Consider the following 13,086-nt stretch of genomic DNA (forward strand, 5'->3'; position numbering starts at 1 on the left):
ACAGCTGCCACCATGGCCTCATGAGTGATCTGGTGGGCGACGGCGTGCATGAACTCAGGGGGCAGGGAGGGCAGCTGGATGAGGGTGGAGCCTGGGGGGTGGGTCCGATGTAACCTTGACCCTGGACCCCCTTCAACCCACCCACTCATGGCCCTACCCCTTCTCTACCCAGAGCTCAGCCTGCTCTGATGCCCTCACTCTTACCCAGGGTCTGGCCATGACCAGGGGGTCCTAGGGGGCCAGTGGGAGCACTCGGAACTCCACCAGGCTGTGTGCCAGAATCTGGGCAAGGAGACAGAGACAGTGGCTCTGAGACAGGCAGGGCCAAGGTCTAACTGGATCCTCCCGAGATCAGCATGCTTCAGGCCTCCACTCTCCCGACCAGAAAAATGGCCTTTCACTCCATCCAGATGGGGAGGAGACGCTCCCTTCACCACGCACACAACTCTCTGGAGGACAGGCCGTTCTTCCTGCCCCTCCCCACACACGCCAACTTAAAGAGACTGTGCTCTGTGCCCTCAGCCACCACCACCAGCCCTAGCCTCTCCTTTCCCACCCTGGCATTCCTACATCTCAGCACCAACCCCAGACCCCTCCTTGCGCTGCTCTGCTCTGCCAGCGGCTGTTCCCAGCTCACCTTGGATGTTCATGTGCATCATGACCACGGGTTCCACGCTCTGGTGGGAAATCCGGATGACCCTCGGGTGGCTGGTGGTCGGTGGGGGAGCTGGCCCTGGTGGGGAAGCCCCCTCATTCGAAGACTCAACGGCGGTAGAAGAGGGGGCCACGGACGAGGCCTGCCCAGCACCAGCGGGAGGTGCCTCCGCACTTGGAGTCGGGGGGGGCCGTGTCCCATTCCCCGTCATGGTCACAGTGGTCCCCACATTGATCTGGACGACAGAGATGACGGGGCAAACGTGAGAAAAATACAAGAGCCTAACCCAGAGCACCCCATGATACACTTCTAAAGTCTCCTCCATCCTGGGTCACCATGTTTGCAAAGTCTGCTCCCCTCCCAACCTCCTTGGAGCCCAACAGCTACAATGGATCACTCCATCAACAGCCCCCCATCTGCCCGCCTCCAGGCTCCCCTCATCCACCTGGATGGGGATGGCCGCCTGCTGGAGCACCATGGGGGTGGTGTAGTGAGACATGGGCCGGACCACGTGCAGATGACGAGGGGGCGCACAGGCCAGATTGCAACGCAGGTCGGATAGCGCCACAAAGGTGTTGCCCAGCAGCCGCAGGCTCTCCCCCACCAAGTTGATCAAGCGCTGGTCCTCCTCACGGCCCTCTTGCTGTACTCCCCGGGGCCAAACACAGAAAGGCAGAAAGCATTAGACTAGGATCCACCTTATTAAAAAAGTAATGCCTTCTTGAGATTATCACATCCTCTTTGTCTTTTGAAGAAGGAAATGGCAACCCACTCCAGTATTCTCTCCTGGAAAATCCCATGGACAGAGGACTCTGGCAAGCTACAGGCCACTGGGTTGCAAAAAGTTAGACACGACTGAGCAAGTGAGGCTATGTCTTCAGGTACATCCTCTGAAGCTTCTGTATACATCAAATCTTTGCAAGTAAGCTCTAGTTTATACACACAAATAGGTTCCTTTGATAATAAACCCTACAGTGAATCAGTAAGCTATCACCTGCTAATCTCCCTTACTTTATAAACTTTCTAAGTAACTCATTTAGGGGATCATAAAAGTGTGAAGACAGTGAACACCATAAAGATGTCGAGGAGGAAAAGATCCCGCTTCCCTACCAAGGAGGAAACGGTCACTTCCTTCCTAATCTAAAGAGAAGCAGCTCTGTAGAAGACGACATCTTTTGGGGCGCAGGGCAGGGGAAGTGATCTACAGTTCGCCCTGCTCCATCTGGGGGTGCTGGAGGTGAGGGGGTGGGTGGGCTCACATTGTTGTTATAGTCCGTGGTGGCAGCAGCGCCCAAAACCTCATAGTAGCGCTGCAGGAAGGGCTGGAGGCGGCTCTCAAGCCGCTGCAGCTCCTGAAGCACCTCAACGTACTCTGCAGGCGAAGGGTGGCTGTGGACAAAACCCAAAGCGGCCGTGAGCCAAGGCTTCCTTCAGATTCCTGCCCTTGCCACCCATGCCCCACTTCTCCTTGGCCTCCCAGAGCCCCAGCCCAACCCCCCTGACCCCCCCAAGGACTAACAGAACCTCTGTTCTTTAACCTCACCCAAGGGGGAAGGACAAGCAAAGACAAACTGCTTTCACCCTTCCCACCACACAATCCTGTACCTACAATGGCAAAACACTAACTCTTAAAAACCAGATGGGGCCTCTGGGTACTCAGGGGAGAGAATCTTGCCACCTCCGGGAGCACCATGTGGATTTCCTAACCCGAAGGAGGGCAGTGCCTCTGGCTCAGTGGCCAGTCTCAATCTCATTTACCTACTCCAGAGCCCCTCCCTGCCCCTCAACACTAACTCCACAAGCACCACCTCTGAACAATCTTCTCTCTCTCATCAGACCTTTTCCTGGTCCTTACACTTCACTTAGAATCCCCAACCCACCCCCACCCCAAAAGGTGCCCTCCCTCTCTCACTTGGGTGCATTTGTCTCTGGGGCAGATGCTGGGCCCGCTGGGGCTGGGCCAGAAGGGGTGAGCTCCGGGCTCTGGGCAGGGGCACGCTCCTCCACTTCTTCCGCCTCCATGGGCTCCCGAGGAGGCACTTCACTTTCAACCGGTTCTGACGTTTGGGAGGTCAAGGCCACTGGCTCCGGGGCAACCGTTGGCATCTGGGGTGGCGGCTGACTGTGCTGGGCTTGGGCCCCTCCTCGGCACTGAAGCGGGGGAAGAGTCAGGACAACAAAGGCAACGTGAGACTGCAGCAGATTACTCAGGTCAGAGCAGACTGAGTGGAGAAGGGGCACTAACTAGGCGCCCCGAAGGCAGGGCTCTGCATCTGAATCTCTGACTCCCTAAAACGTACACAAATTAGATCTGTGACAAACACCTATGATACTTACAAATAAACTATTAACAAAAACTAGGGATTGCGGTTTCCTAACCTCCAAGAGAAAAGAAGGAAAGGACCCTGGCTGCAAATACAAACCAATGAAGCTAAGCCATCCCAGCATCAAATATGATAACCAAGGAACAGGAAGGCAAGGAATCCTTCTTTAATTGCAAAGAGAATCAGCAGGGACAGGACAGCCTCAAACGAAAGATACTTTTTCTGCCCAAAAGAAAAAACACTGCAGAAAAGAGATTAGATTAAGAGGGGAGAACCCAGTGGATGTGACCAATCATGCCCTCATCCCTAGGCTAAGACAAAAGGGGTAGGAAAGATGGAGTGAGACAGGCAGACAGTGGCCAGCCTTGCCCACTCACCTCCATCCGGGAGAGTAAGGTCTGTATATCCCTGATCATATGCTGAGCCATCACCAGCCGCACTCGGGGCTCACTCTATAATGAAAGAAGGAAAATCAGGGTAGGTTGGAGATAAAGCCACGAGCTCCATTACCTACTAAACCAGGACCCAGCCCCATCTCCTCAGCCAGACCCACCCCCCACTTCGTGGCCTCCTTCTCCCAGATCCCCTTCCTTGACCCTCCCAGGCCCCATGATACCTGAATCGGGGCCTGTTCCATGTTGATGTGAACATCCACAGCAGAGCCGTCACTCTGGGGAAAGGGTAAGGGAAGTTGTTCTGGGAGAAGCCAAATACTAAGGCCCCCACACTTCCAACTGATTTTCTGGAGCCCAACCCCTCTAGCTCCTCAAAGACAGAGGCCGTTACCAGACCAGAGGGCCCACCAAAGCCCTTCTAAAGACTGACAACTCTCTTATGAACTCTTGGCTGCTACCACAACGAAAACTGCTCCCACAAAAACCCTCCCATGAGAAACACAAGCTTACGGGAAGATTGAAGGTTCCAACCATGACATAGCTGTTGGCATTCCGGTCATGAACAGAGGCCCCAGGCCCCCGAGTACCAGGCGTGGGTCCCCCACCATGGGTGGCTGAGGTGGACCCTGTTCCAGAAGATGCTCCAGAAGGGAGCTGAGTCTGAGGAGGAGCCCGTTCCACAAGGTGAATAACCTTTCCCCCAACATCTGCAGAAAAAAGATACACACCAAAATATCACATGATCGGGTAAACCCATACCCTCAGCTCACTGCTCTGGACAGCAGCCTCAAGCTCTGCTCTGCCTCCCCCACCCTCTTACTGTATTCTTGGAGCTTCTTATCATCCTGCAGAACTCGTCCCTGGTAGATAAGCCGTTGTTTCTCAGACGGGATGCTAACAGAAGCAGCAATATGCTCCTTGAACTCCTTTACGTTCATCTATAGGGAAGAAGAAACATGACAAGGAATCAGGGAATGGAAGAAAAAGGACAGAAAAGGGACAGCTGACTTGTAAGGGGTAAAAACCACCCCATCCTAAAATTACTACCCATCTGTCTTAATTGTGAGGTAATTATTGAGCAAAGCCCTGAACTAGGGCAACACTTGTCAAAATACATACAATAAACGTAAGGAACTTCAGGTATAGGCCCAGGAGAAAACTACAGGGCTGAAGAGCAAAAACACCAACTGACATTCTCTTCTCTCCTTCTCTGCCTGTCTCCAAAAGGAATGTGTGTGCCTAGAGATACCGGTGACCCCTCCACAAACACAAAATGATACAACACTGTAATCTTAAAAATAAAAGCAATGACAAAGAAGATGTGGTAGAGAACCAGGTTAAGGAAGGCAGACTCAAGCAAGAAGAAAAAGGGGCAAAATCAGAAAAATATTTTTCCTAACTAGACAACTGACTTGTGAGAAGTACCCAGCTGTTTACAAACACCTAATCACAAAAGCCTGCACAGTCTCATTAAATACACGTAACAATGTGTTAAAACTATGGATCAACCTCCTTATAATTTTGTCTACTAAGGATCTACCTACATTACGAGCATTATTGGATCCGACTTCTATCCTTCAAAAACACAGCATAGACCTCATCAGTTTTTAAGACACTCTTCTACTTTAGGTCCTAGTGTTCTGTTTGCCTTCCCAAAAGCAGGAGCCATATCTGTCCCTTTGGGCTGGGGCTCATCTATCATGTTGGCATAAAGATTCCTCCTTCTTTCTTTCCCTCTGCATTGAGTTTTATCGGGCGGAGGAAAGCAAAGAAAATCTACCTCACCCAACAAAAGCCAAAGAGAAAACATCAGAAAATGTTCTGGATACAACATGAACAAAAGAATCAATGAGAGAAAATTTGAAAACCATAATATCAGGCTCTTCTTTCAGTACAAAGAACCTGTAAGAGGAAGAGTTAATGAGTGTCTCCCAGAAGTACTGGGGTCTCACCTGGGCCCCCACAATAAAGGTCCGGGTTTGAGAGTCCAGGGTCTTCACCAGCACCTCCAGGCTGTCAGGTTCCTCCATAGTGGTACTGGTACTATCATTGGGCTCCATGGCCGACAGCTCTCTAAGGAAGAATGTTAGGAGAAGGCCCGCTGTCGCCTAGAGCAGATTTTTATATACCCGGAAGCCTCCCCTGCCCGAGACTCCGCCCCATACCTAAAGAGTTTCTCCCACACGAGCACACACACTCACACCCGCCCCCATCCCCCTTCTGACTCCGGGGCACGGGGAGAGAAACACAAAGGGTAAGAGATCGACGGCACGGGGAGCTGGAGGGCGGCAGGTGGGAGGGGCTCAACGACGCCAATCATGGTAAGGGAGGGCCAGTAGAGCTAGGAAGACGGGAAAGAAGGAAACACGAGACCGGTGTCATCACCGGTCACGGTAGGACAAGGGCTCGATTAGTCGGCAAACCCCGGGGACAACCAAAGAGCGAGGGTCGCGCCAGACTCTGCGGAGAAAGTGGTTTCGCGCACGCGCGCCACGCCACGCCCATCGAACCCGCTTAAGTCACTAGAGACCCGAAATGACGAACACTCACGGGGGGCCAGATAGGCGAGCTGTCTCCCTCTTCCACGTACCCTCGGTGCTCTAGCAGATAGGCACAACTAACACACTCCAAACACATACACACATCCAAACACACACACACTCCAAACACACACACACACACACCCTACCACCCAGCTCCGCCCCCGACTTCCCCACAGTACCGTCACTTCCGGTCTCCCCCAACCTGCCACCGACGGCCACTTCCGTTTCCCCGATAGTCTTTGGGGATCGTGAGGCGGTACTTCCGGCTCCCCCCAGGCCCCAAAGCTTTACTTTTGTGGGGCTTTTCCAGAAAGTCCGCGGCCCCAAATAGTGAGTTCCTGGCGGCGAGACGGGCCGGGGCCGGCCTAGATGGGAGGGAGCCGAGCACCCCGAAGAGCCGCCGCCACCGCCGTCGCCCGGGGGACCGTACTGCGCCTGCGTGCGTCCTACTACGCATGCGTGCACACTTAGGCACCTCCCACCCCAGCTGGCGCTGTTCAGTTCTCCCCTGCGCGCGCTTAAGCAATAGGGGGTAGTGGTGGCCGCTGTAAGTGCCTGAAAAAACCTCTACGAGATGGGACTCTTCGACTGCCTCGAGAGGCTTTGAGCAGTTGTGTGGATCTTGGAGTCTGGAGACTGGGGATTGTGCCTCGCTAATCTATGCTGAAGTCTTGGTCGGCAGAGAATTTGAGGCGGCACTGTCCAGGCCACCTAGAATTCTGTCTTCTCTTACCATCGTCCTCGCTGAGCCACTCCTTCGGCGCCTCCGGAAGTCACCCTTTCCATAGGCGGTTGGAGGTGGTTCTCGAGCTGATTTACGTGCGGTGGCGTCGTTGGGCCTGACCTCGGTTTTGCCCGGTGGGCGTTTTGTGGCGCCATGTTCTTCCCCGGCGGTGTGCAGCCGAGGGGACACGCCATGTTTTGGAGAAGCCAAGGATTTAGGACTTTTCAGGACTTTTGTCTTAAAAAGGACGACTCCGAGTTTGGGAATTGGAAACAAATGGGGTCAGACTGGAATGAAACACAAGACCCTGGGGGATTGAGAGGGCCGCCTAAGGGCTTCTACAGGCGGAAGGTCCGGTAGAGGTACCGTCCCTCTGCCCTCTTCTCCCCCCGCCCCTCGGGCAAGGGCCTGGGCCCCGCAGTGCTGCCACTGCTCCGGCCAAACCCGTTGTTGCCGGTGTATCTGCCTCCGGTGCCTGTCCTTTCTGGGATTTGCAGCTTATACTTAAGTCCCGGTACTAAAAGTTTTAATAAGCATCTGTATAGTGAGCCCCTAGTTGGTGCCAACCAGTTTGCTGAGGGTTTCACATACTGTCACATTTAATAGCCTTTCAACATCTATTATATCCCTTTTATAGGTGAATGTAAGTGGCAGAACTGACAAATCCAGGCCTACCAGACTCCCTTGGGTCAAGCACTTCTATTTTACTGCCCTAATAGTTTGCATTTTAGTTTTTTTTTTAAATATAATGAACCCTCAGCTATTCATCACCCAGATTTTATTTTTTTAGCTAAATTGCAAGCCCAGAGCAAGCCTCACCTCTCAGAACAAATCTTTATGGCAGCCTGTGGGTTATAAATAATCCATAAAGGAAGTCCCATCTTCTTGGCACTACCCAATGACTGCCTCTTGACAATTCTTTGCCTACCTCCTATTACTTGAGAACATAATACCCACGAGAGACTAATAAGTGCTTTACATACATTACTATTAATTATAGGGAATATTTACTTTGGATTTATGTGCAGGCCTTTGCTAAGGGCTTTATATGTCTTAGCTCTTTTAATCCTATAAGATTGATGATTTGCTCATTTTATACATGAGAAAACAGGCAAGATTAATAAAACTGTCCAAAGTAAGGGTTTGGACCCACCCTGCTTGACACCACTGTATGTACTCTTTAACAACTAGATTCTGTAGCTTCTTGCAGTAAAAAACATTAAGCGAATGAACTCGTGTGTCAGCAGACTTTTCTGAAGAGTGTACATAGTTTCTCCAGTGAACAACTTCAGAGAGAAAGCCTCCCATCCACATACTTCAGCACCTGGTACATACCTGTTGTAAAGCACTTACCAGGTGGTATTGCAATGATTTGTTTACACAGCTAGTTCTCAGACTGATTGCTTCAAGGCCAGGGACTATGTCTTACTTTTATGTTCCCAAGGCTTAGCCAGTTCCTGACAAACAACTGGAACTCAAAAACAGTTTGCTCAGTGAGTGAGTGACTGGTAGAATCAATCCATTTCTCTTCAGTGCTGCACAGCACAGCAGATACCCCAGCTCAGATAGGGTTTGAAAGATCACCTGGAGGTCTCAGCTGTCTTAACTCCTGGGAGACCCTGGAGGTGCCAGGATGTACTGTAGAGTGGTTGCATTTCGAAGAGGGGGAGGAAGTCCTGAACACTGTAAGTAATCCATGGTTGGGTTGGAAAACAAGATTGAAGTTACTCATTAGCGGGTGAAAGGGTCAAGGGTCGAGGCAAGGGGGCTGGAAGCAGACTATACTGAGCAGCGAGTTGGGGACAGCAGTTAAGGCACCAGCCACTCCACGCAGAGCACCAGCTCCCTCCTGCCTGAAGATGTTCCACCACATTTGGGCAGTTCTTCTCTACCTCTGTGGCATTCTCCTTAACTCCATCTACCAGTGCCCTGAGCACAGCCAACTGACAACTGAAGGAGTGGATGGGAAAGAGGTATGCACTGAGCAGATGGGAAGCTGCTGAGTTGGGGGTGGGGAGCTCTGATGGACTAGGGTAAGAGGTCCAGCATGACCAGAAAGCCACACTGGAAGGAAGAAAGGGTGTGAGTGTTGTGATGATGAAAGCAATAAGTAAAAAATATATATAAGTACTATGGCCATCAATTTGAAGACATGTAGAACTGGAGAGTGGGGTTTACTGAAGAGGAGCAAAGAGGAAAGTCATTTAATGACTCCTTGTCATGGGTCCAGTCTTTAGCTGGAAAAAGGCAGCCAACACCCTCATTCCTAAGTATTGTCATTCTGACTGATGAAGAGGTTGGATTCTGTAGTGAGACCCACCTTCTTCTGCTCCCTTCCTTGTCTCTCCAGTTCCCAGAGCCCCACCTGGGCCAGTGGTACTTTATCGCAGGGGCAGCTCCCACCAAGGAGGAGTTGGCGACTTTTGACCCTGTGGACAACATTGTCTTCAACATGGCTGTGGGCTCTGCCCCCATGCAGCTCCAGCTTCGAGCGACCATCCGCACGTGAGTGGTGAGAAGGCAGAGGCACCAGTACGTGCGGTCTCTGCCTAAAGTGTGAGCACCCGCCCACAAAGAGCTGGGCTCTTTGGCATACCCATTATTCTTGGCCCACTTGAGTTCAATAGCTTTGTTAGTTTCCCTCTGGAGAGAGATGGATGGACCTAACCATCCCTTCGTAGCTTGAAACCCAAGGGGACCCAGGCTTCCAGAAAGAGTAAGATGGAATAGAGGCTGGTACTGAGTGGTTGAAGTGTCACTGTTTCTCCTCCTTGCCACCACCACTTCTGCAGGAAAAACGGGCTTTGCGTGCCCCGGAAATGGATCTACCACCTGTCTGATGGGAGCACAGATCTCAGAACCGAAGGTTGGTTTTCTCCAGCCCTCACTCTCCTTAGGCCCCCTGGGCTTGCTTGCTTCTGCATCTCTGTCCTCACACTTTCCCCCGCAACCGTGACAGGCCGCCCTGACATGAAGACCAAGCTCTTCTCCAGTGCATGCCCAGGTGGAATCATGCTGAAAGAGACAGGCCAGGGTTACCAGCGCTTCCTCCTCTACAGTGAGTGTGGGGAGGCCAGGCAAGATCTGGGGAAAAAGAGGGGAGGTGGGGAGATGGGGGTTGGGAGGAGGCAATAGAGTCCCTTTCTCTGGGTTCTGTGACATCATCCCAGGAAGGGCTGGCTGCTTCCCTGAGGTCCTCACCAAGGGATGTGCTGAGAAGCAGGGGCTTTGATGAGCCTGGCCCTCCCTTTCCAGATCGCTCACCCCACCCTCCTGAGAAGTGTGTGGAGGAATTCCAGTCCCTGACCTCCTGCCTGGACTTTAAGGCCTTCTTACTGACTCCCAGGAATCAAGGTGAGGGGGTAAAGTCTTATGGAAGACAACTAGGACTTACCAAGTCTTCTGTGAGAGCTGGATGAAAGGGACTCAAGTGATGTCACCAGGGGGCATGGCCAAAGGCTGACATCATCACACTGGCTATGTTGACACTTCCATTTGTGTCACAGACTAATGGTACCAGAGGGAGCCAGGATGGACTCTGGGCTATTGCAGTGGATAAAGGGGGCAGAAGGTCAGACAGGGGGCAGATTGTCAGAGGTCTGCAGGGAAAAAAAGACCTCAGAGACCCCTTCTCTGACATGGGGGCATGAGAGACTGCATTCTGCCTCATCCCATTGCCATGAGCCTTGCCTCTCTCCCTGGGTCTCCCTCCTGTCCAGCCTCCTTTCTCTCTCCTCCCACCAGACGCCTGTGAGCTGTCCAGTAACTGACCTGTGGCTTCACCTATGCCCCCCAGATGGATACAGTGGGAACTTGTATGGTGAGAGGAGAAGCTGGAGACTCCCAACTCTCTTTCAAAAGTAATAAAGATGATTTTCCAATCGTCGTCTCATTTAGGGGTTTGTATTCCAATATCAGTCCTGCTCCTCTCATTTCAGTCCTCCCCCTGAACCTTCTCCCACCTTAACCCCCAGATGGACGGCGTCAGGAAGGACACTGAACGGTGCTAACTCTCACTTTGTAGTGGTATATTTAGCATTTGGTGTGACACAGTTATTTATTGCTGAGTGAGCAAACCCAACCCCCTAGTGGGGTCTGCAAACTCTAGGGCTCCCCATGCTGCCTGTGAGCTGCCAGCCCCTCTGAGCTGGCCGTCCTGCCAACACTGCCTGCACCCAGCCCCACTCCCCCTGGCTCCTAGGAATCCTCAGGTCCTCCCTTCAGGCTCCCCATCACCTGTGGGAACCCCATCCAGACCCCCTAATCCACCCACCTAGGAGTGTTGCTCTTCCCCAGATGGTGCAGATCCCAGGATCCAAGGGATCCCCCAAGTTTCTCAACCACCCTCTTACCCCACCCAGAGGTCTGTCTGTCCTGACTGGTTTTCTCCACCCCTGGAGAGTTTTAAAAGGTAGAGAGGACACTTCAGTCTTTATTCTCACCACCACACTTTTTTTTTTTTTTTTTTTGCTTTTAAAAAGTGGAGGTGGAAGAAAAAAAGTGGGAAAAATGTAAAAGCAAAAATTAACAACAGCTGGTGAATTCAAGGGCGAGGCCCCCACTGTCCATAAACACAGACACCCTGAACAGCTCTCCTGTGTGTGGAGGCGGCTCTGTGCCCTCATACTCTGGGGTTTCTGCCCCATCCCTGAGGTCCCTGTGCTTACAATTTGGATCATACCTCCCACACTATCTTCATCCTTGCTCCCACCCCACTGAGGGTGGGACCCTGGGTCACACCATACCCCTTGGTCACAGCCCCTTGCCTGGGTCTCCCTTCTGCTCCTCCCCCTCCCTCCCTAACTTCTCGCCCTCCAAGTCAGTGGCCTCCTCATCCCCACTGGGCTCCCGGAGGCTGACAGCCAGCACCAGGGCCTGTAGAAGACCAAAGAGGCAGGCAAAGTGCAGGGGGTGAGCGGTCAGTAGGCTCAGCACGGCATGGAGTCCATGCAGAGCAGCCAGAAAGGACAGCAGCCCATGCAGCCAGAGGCCCAGCGGTCCACGCAGGCCCAGCGCATCCAAGGCTGCCCGCAAGGGCCTTGAGCAGAGCCCCAGCAGGGCTGAGGCCAGCAGCTCCAGCAGGTGCAGGGTCAGGTTGGTGGAGATCTGCAGACACTCCTCTGGGTCACCCAGATACTGGTGGGGAGCCCCTGCTCCCCCAACTGTATCCCCCCGCAACCAGCCTAGCAGCTTCTGACGCCGGCCAGGCTTCTCCACCGGGGCTTCAGCCACTGAGGGGCTCAATTCCTCTTCAGGGGACCCTCCACGTTTCCCGGTGCCATCTGAGTCCACAGGATCCTGTCCTAGTTTGGGAATGGTCTCCCCAGCCTCTGGTCTCCCAGACTCTTGGGTGCTGGAAGCAGTCTTCTCCCACTTCAGAGAATCCATTCTTTTGTACCCCAGTTGCTCAACTTGGGCCTCCCTGCTTGGTTCTGGAGCAGCCCCAGAGCTCCTCTGTGCACCTGAGTCCTGGGTCTTGGGAGACCCCAGATCTCCCATGGTTTCTGGGGCACTGTCCCAGTCACTCCCTGAATTCTCAGAGGAGCTGTCCATCCGTCTGGGTTCTGGGGTGGGCAGGTCAGGTCTCGTCGACTTCCGGCGGCCCCAGGGGCGAGGGAGCCAGCCACCAAGGCGTCGGAGGAACATGGCTGGGGTGTGCAATGAGCCCCCCAATTCTGGGGCTGCTTCCTGGCAAGGCTTAGGCTCTTGGATGGGGGGACTGAGGATTTCCTCAGAAACCAGAGTGTGTTTAGGCTCAGAAGAACAGGTATCTGCTTGGAGAGTCCTACTCTGAACTCAGGAGTGGCTCTCCTCTTCCCAGGATGGTCATGCAGCCTGAAGCGGCTTGTTTCCGTTTCAGTTTTAAGGTAAAGAGAGGCACATTCAAATCCATTCACCACCACCCCACTACACACACACGATTCCAAAAGTCTACGAATCTGACAAAGCGTGGGACACCGTCACAGTGTCCTCCCTGTTTTCCAGGTTTCTTTCCCAGCAGGCAGCACCCCAAGTTTCACTCACCAAGGCCACGCCCCAAGGTGCCCCAGAAACTGGGGAGGCGGTTCTCCATCCAAAAAGGGAGGAAGGAAGGTGGCCACGGATCCTAGGTGCTCCCGACCTACCAGGAGAGTCCTAACTGCTGCCCTAAGGCAGCTCAGAAAGAAGTCTCCTGTTAAGTGAGTGGGGGGTGAGGTATCCGGCAAACTCCAGCCAGCAACGTTCCTGCTTTGATTCAGAGGGCTGTGATTCCTATAAAGTGGCCCCACTGGCACCCCAGCCCGCAGCTGAGATTCAGTCTTCGCAAGGTCAGGCCGGAGATGTCCTGGGAGATCCCGGGAGCGAGGCAAAGCGCGCGCCTGCCTGGGGAGCCTGGCGTCCAGGCGTCCAGGCGATGCAGCCCCTCCCGGGCCCAGCGTCGGGGCCTCGGCCTTGCGAAGCCGCC

At 53.3% G+C, this 13,086-nt stretch overlaps 3 protein-coding genes across 8 annotated transcripts in view; 1 reads left to right on the forward strand and 2 right to left on the reverse strand.

Annotated features, from left to right (window-relative positions):
• BAG6 (BCL2-associated athanogene 6) overlaps positions 1-6,355 on the reverse strand; it is an 11,276-nt gene extending 4,921 nt beyond the window's left edge. For 2 of the 5 annotated variants that reach the window (XM_010833303.1, XM_010833308.1), the window contains exons 1-11: positions 5,925-6,085; positions 5,327-5,447; positions 4,195-4,312; positions 3,885-4,081; positions 3,596-3,649; positions 3,357-3,431; positions 2,568-2,806; positions 1,915-2,044; positions 1,101-1,298; positions 638-890; positions 205-282 (exon numbers count right to left, since the gene is read on the reverse strand). In XM_010833303.1, the coding sequence (XP_010831605.1) occupies positions 205-282; positions 638-890; positions 1,101-1,298; positions 1,915-2,044; positions 2,568-2,806; positions 3,357-3,431; positions 3,596-3,649; positions 3,885-4,081; positions 4,195-4,312; positions 5,327-5,434 (1,450 nt within the window). In that variant the 5' untranslated portion in view covers positions 5,435-5,447; positions 5,925-6,085. The other 3 variants (XM_010833304.1, XM_010833305.1, XM_010833306.1) reach the window with 3 other exon arrangements.
• On the forward strand, positions 5,559-10,522 carry APOM (apolipoprotein M). Of its 2 annotated transcripts, none has more exons than XM_010833302.1 (6): positions 5,559-5,628; positions 8,992-9,146; positions 9,434-9,507; positions 9,601-9,699; positions 9,897-9,995; positions 10,386-10,522. In XM_010833302.1, exons 2-6 carry the CDS (start codon positions 9,094-9,096, stop codon positions 10,409-10,411), a joined length of 351 nt encoding a protein of 116 aa, XP_010831604.1. In that variant the 5' UTR covers positions 5,559-5,628; positions 8,992-9,093; the 3' UTR covers positions 10,412-10,522. The 2 variants fall into 2 exon arrangements, with proteins under 2 accessions (XP_010831604.1, XP_010831603.1); XM_010833301.1 differs by lacking the exon at positions 5,559-5,628 and adding an exon at positions 6,457-8,614.
• A 126-nt stretch (positions 10,523-10,648) lies between these two features.
• LOC104983780 (chromosome unknown open reading frame, human C6orf47) lies at positions 10,649-13,080 on the reverse strand. The gene has a single exon (XM_010833309.1). It carries the CDS (start codon positions 12,285-12,287, stop codon positions 11,394-11,396), a length of 894 nt encoding a protein of 297 aa, XP_010831611.1. The 5' UTR covers positions 12,288-13,080; the 3' UTR covers positions 10,649-11,393.
• Between the last annotated feature and the right edge of the window lie 6 nt (positions 13,081-13,086).

This window comes from Bison bison, unplaced genomic scaffold, assembly GCF_000754665.1.
Source record: "Bison bison bison isolate TAMUID 2011002044 unplaced genomic scaffold, Bison_UMD1.0 scf7180017863415, whole genome shotgun sequence".
Lineage (NCBI taxonomy): Eukaryota > Metazoa > Chordata > Mammalia > Artiodactyla > Bovidae > Bison > Bison bison.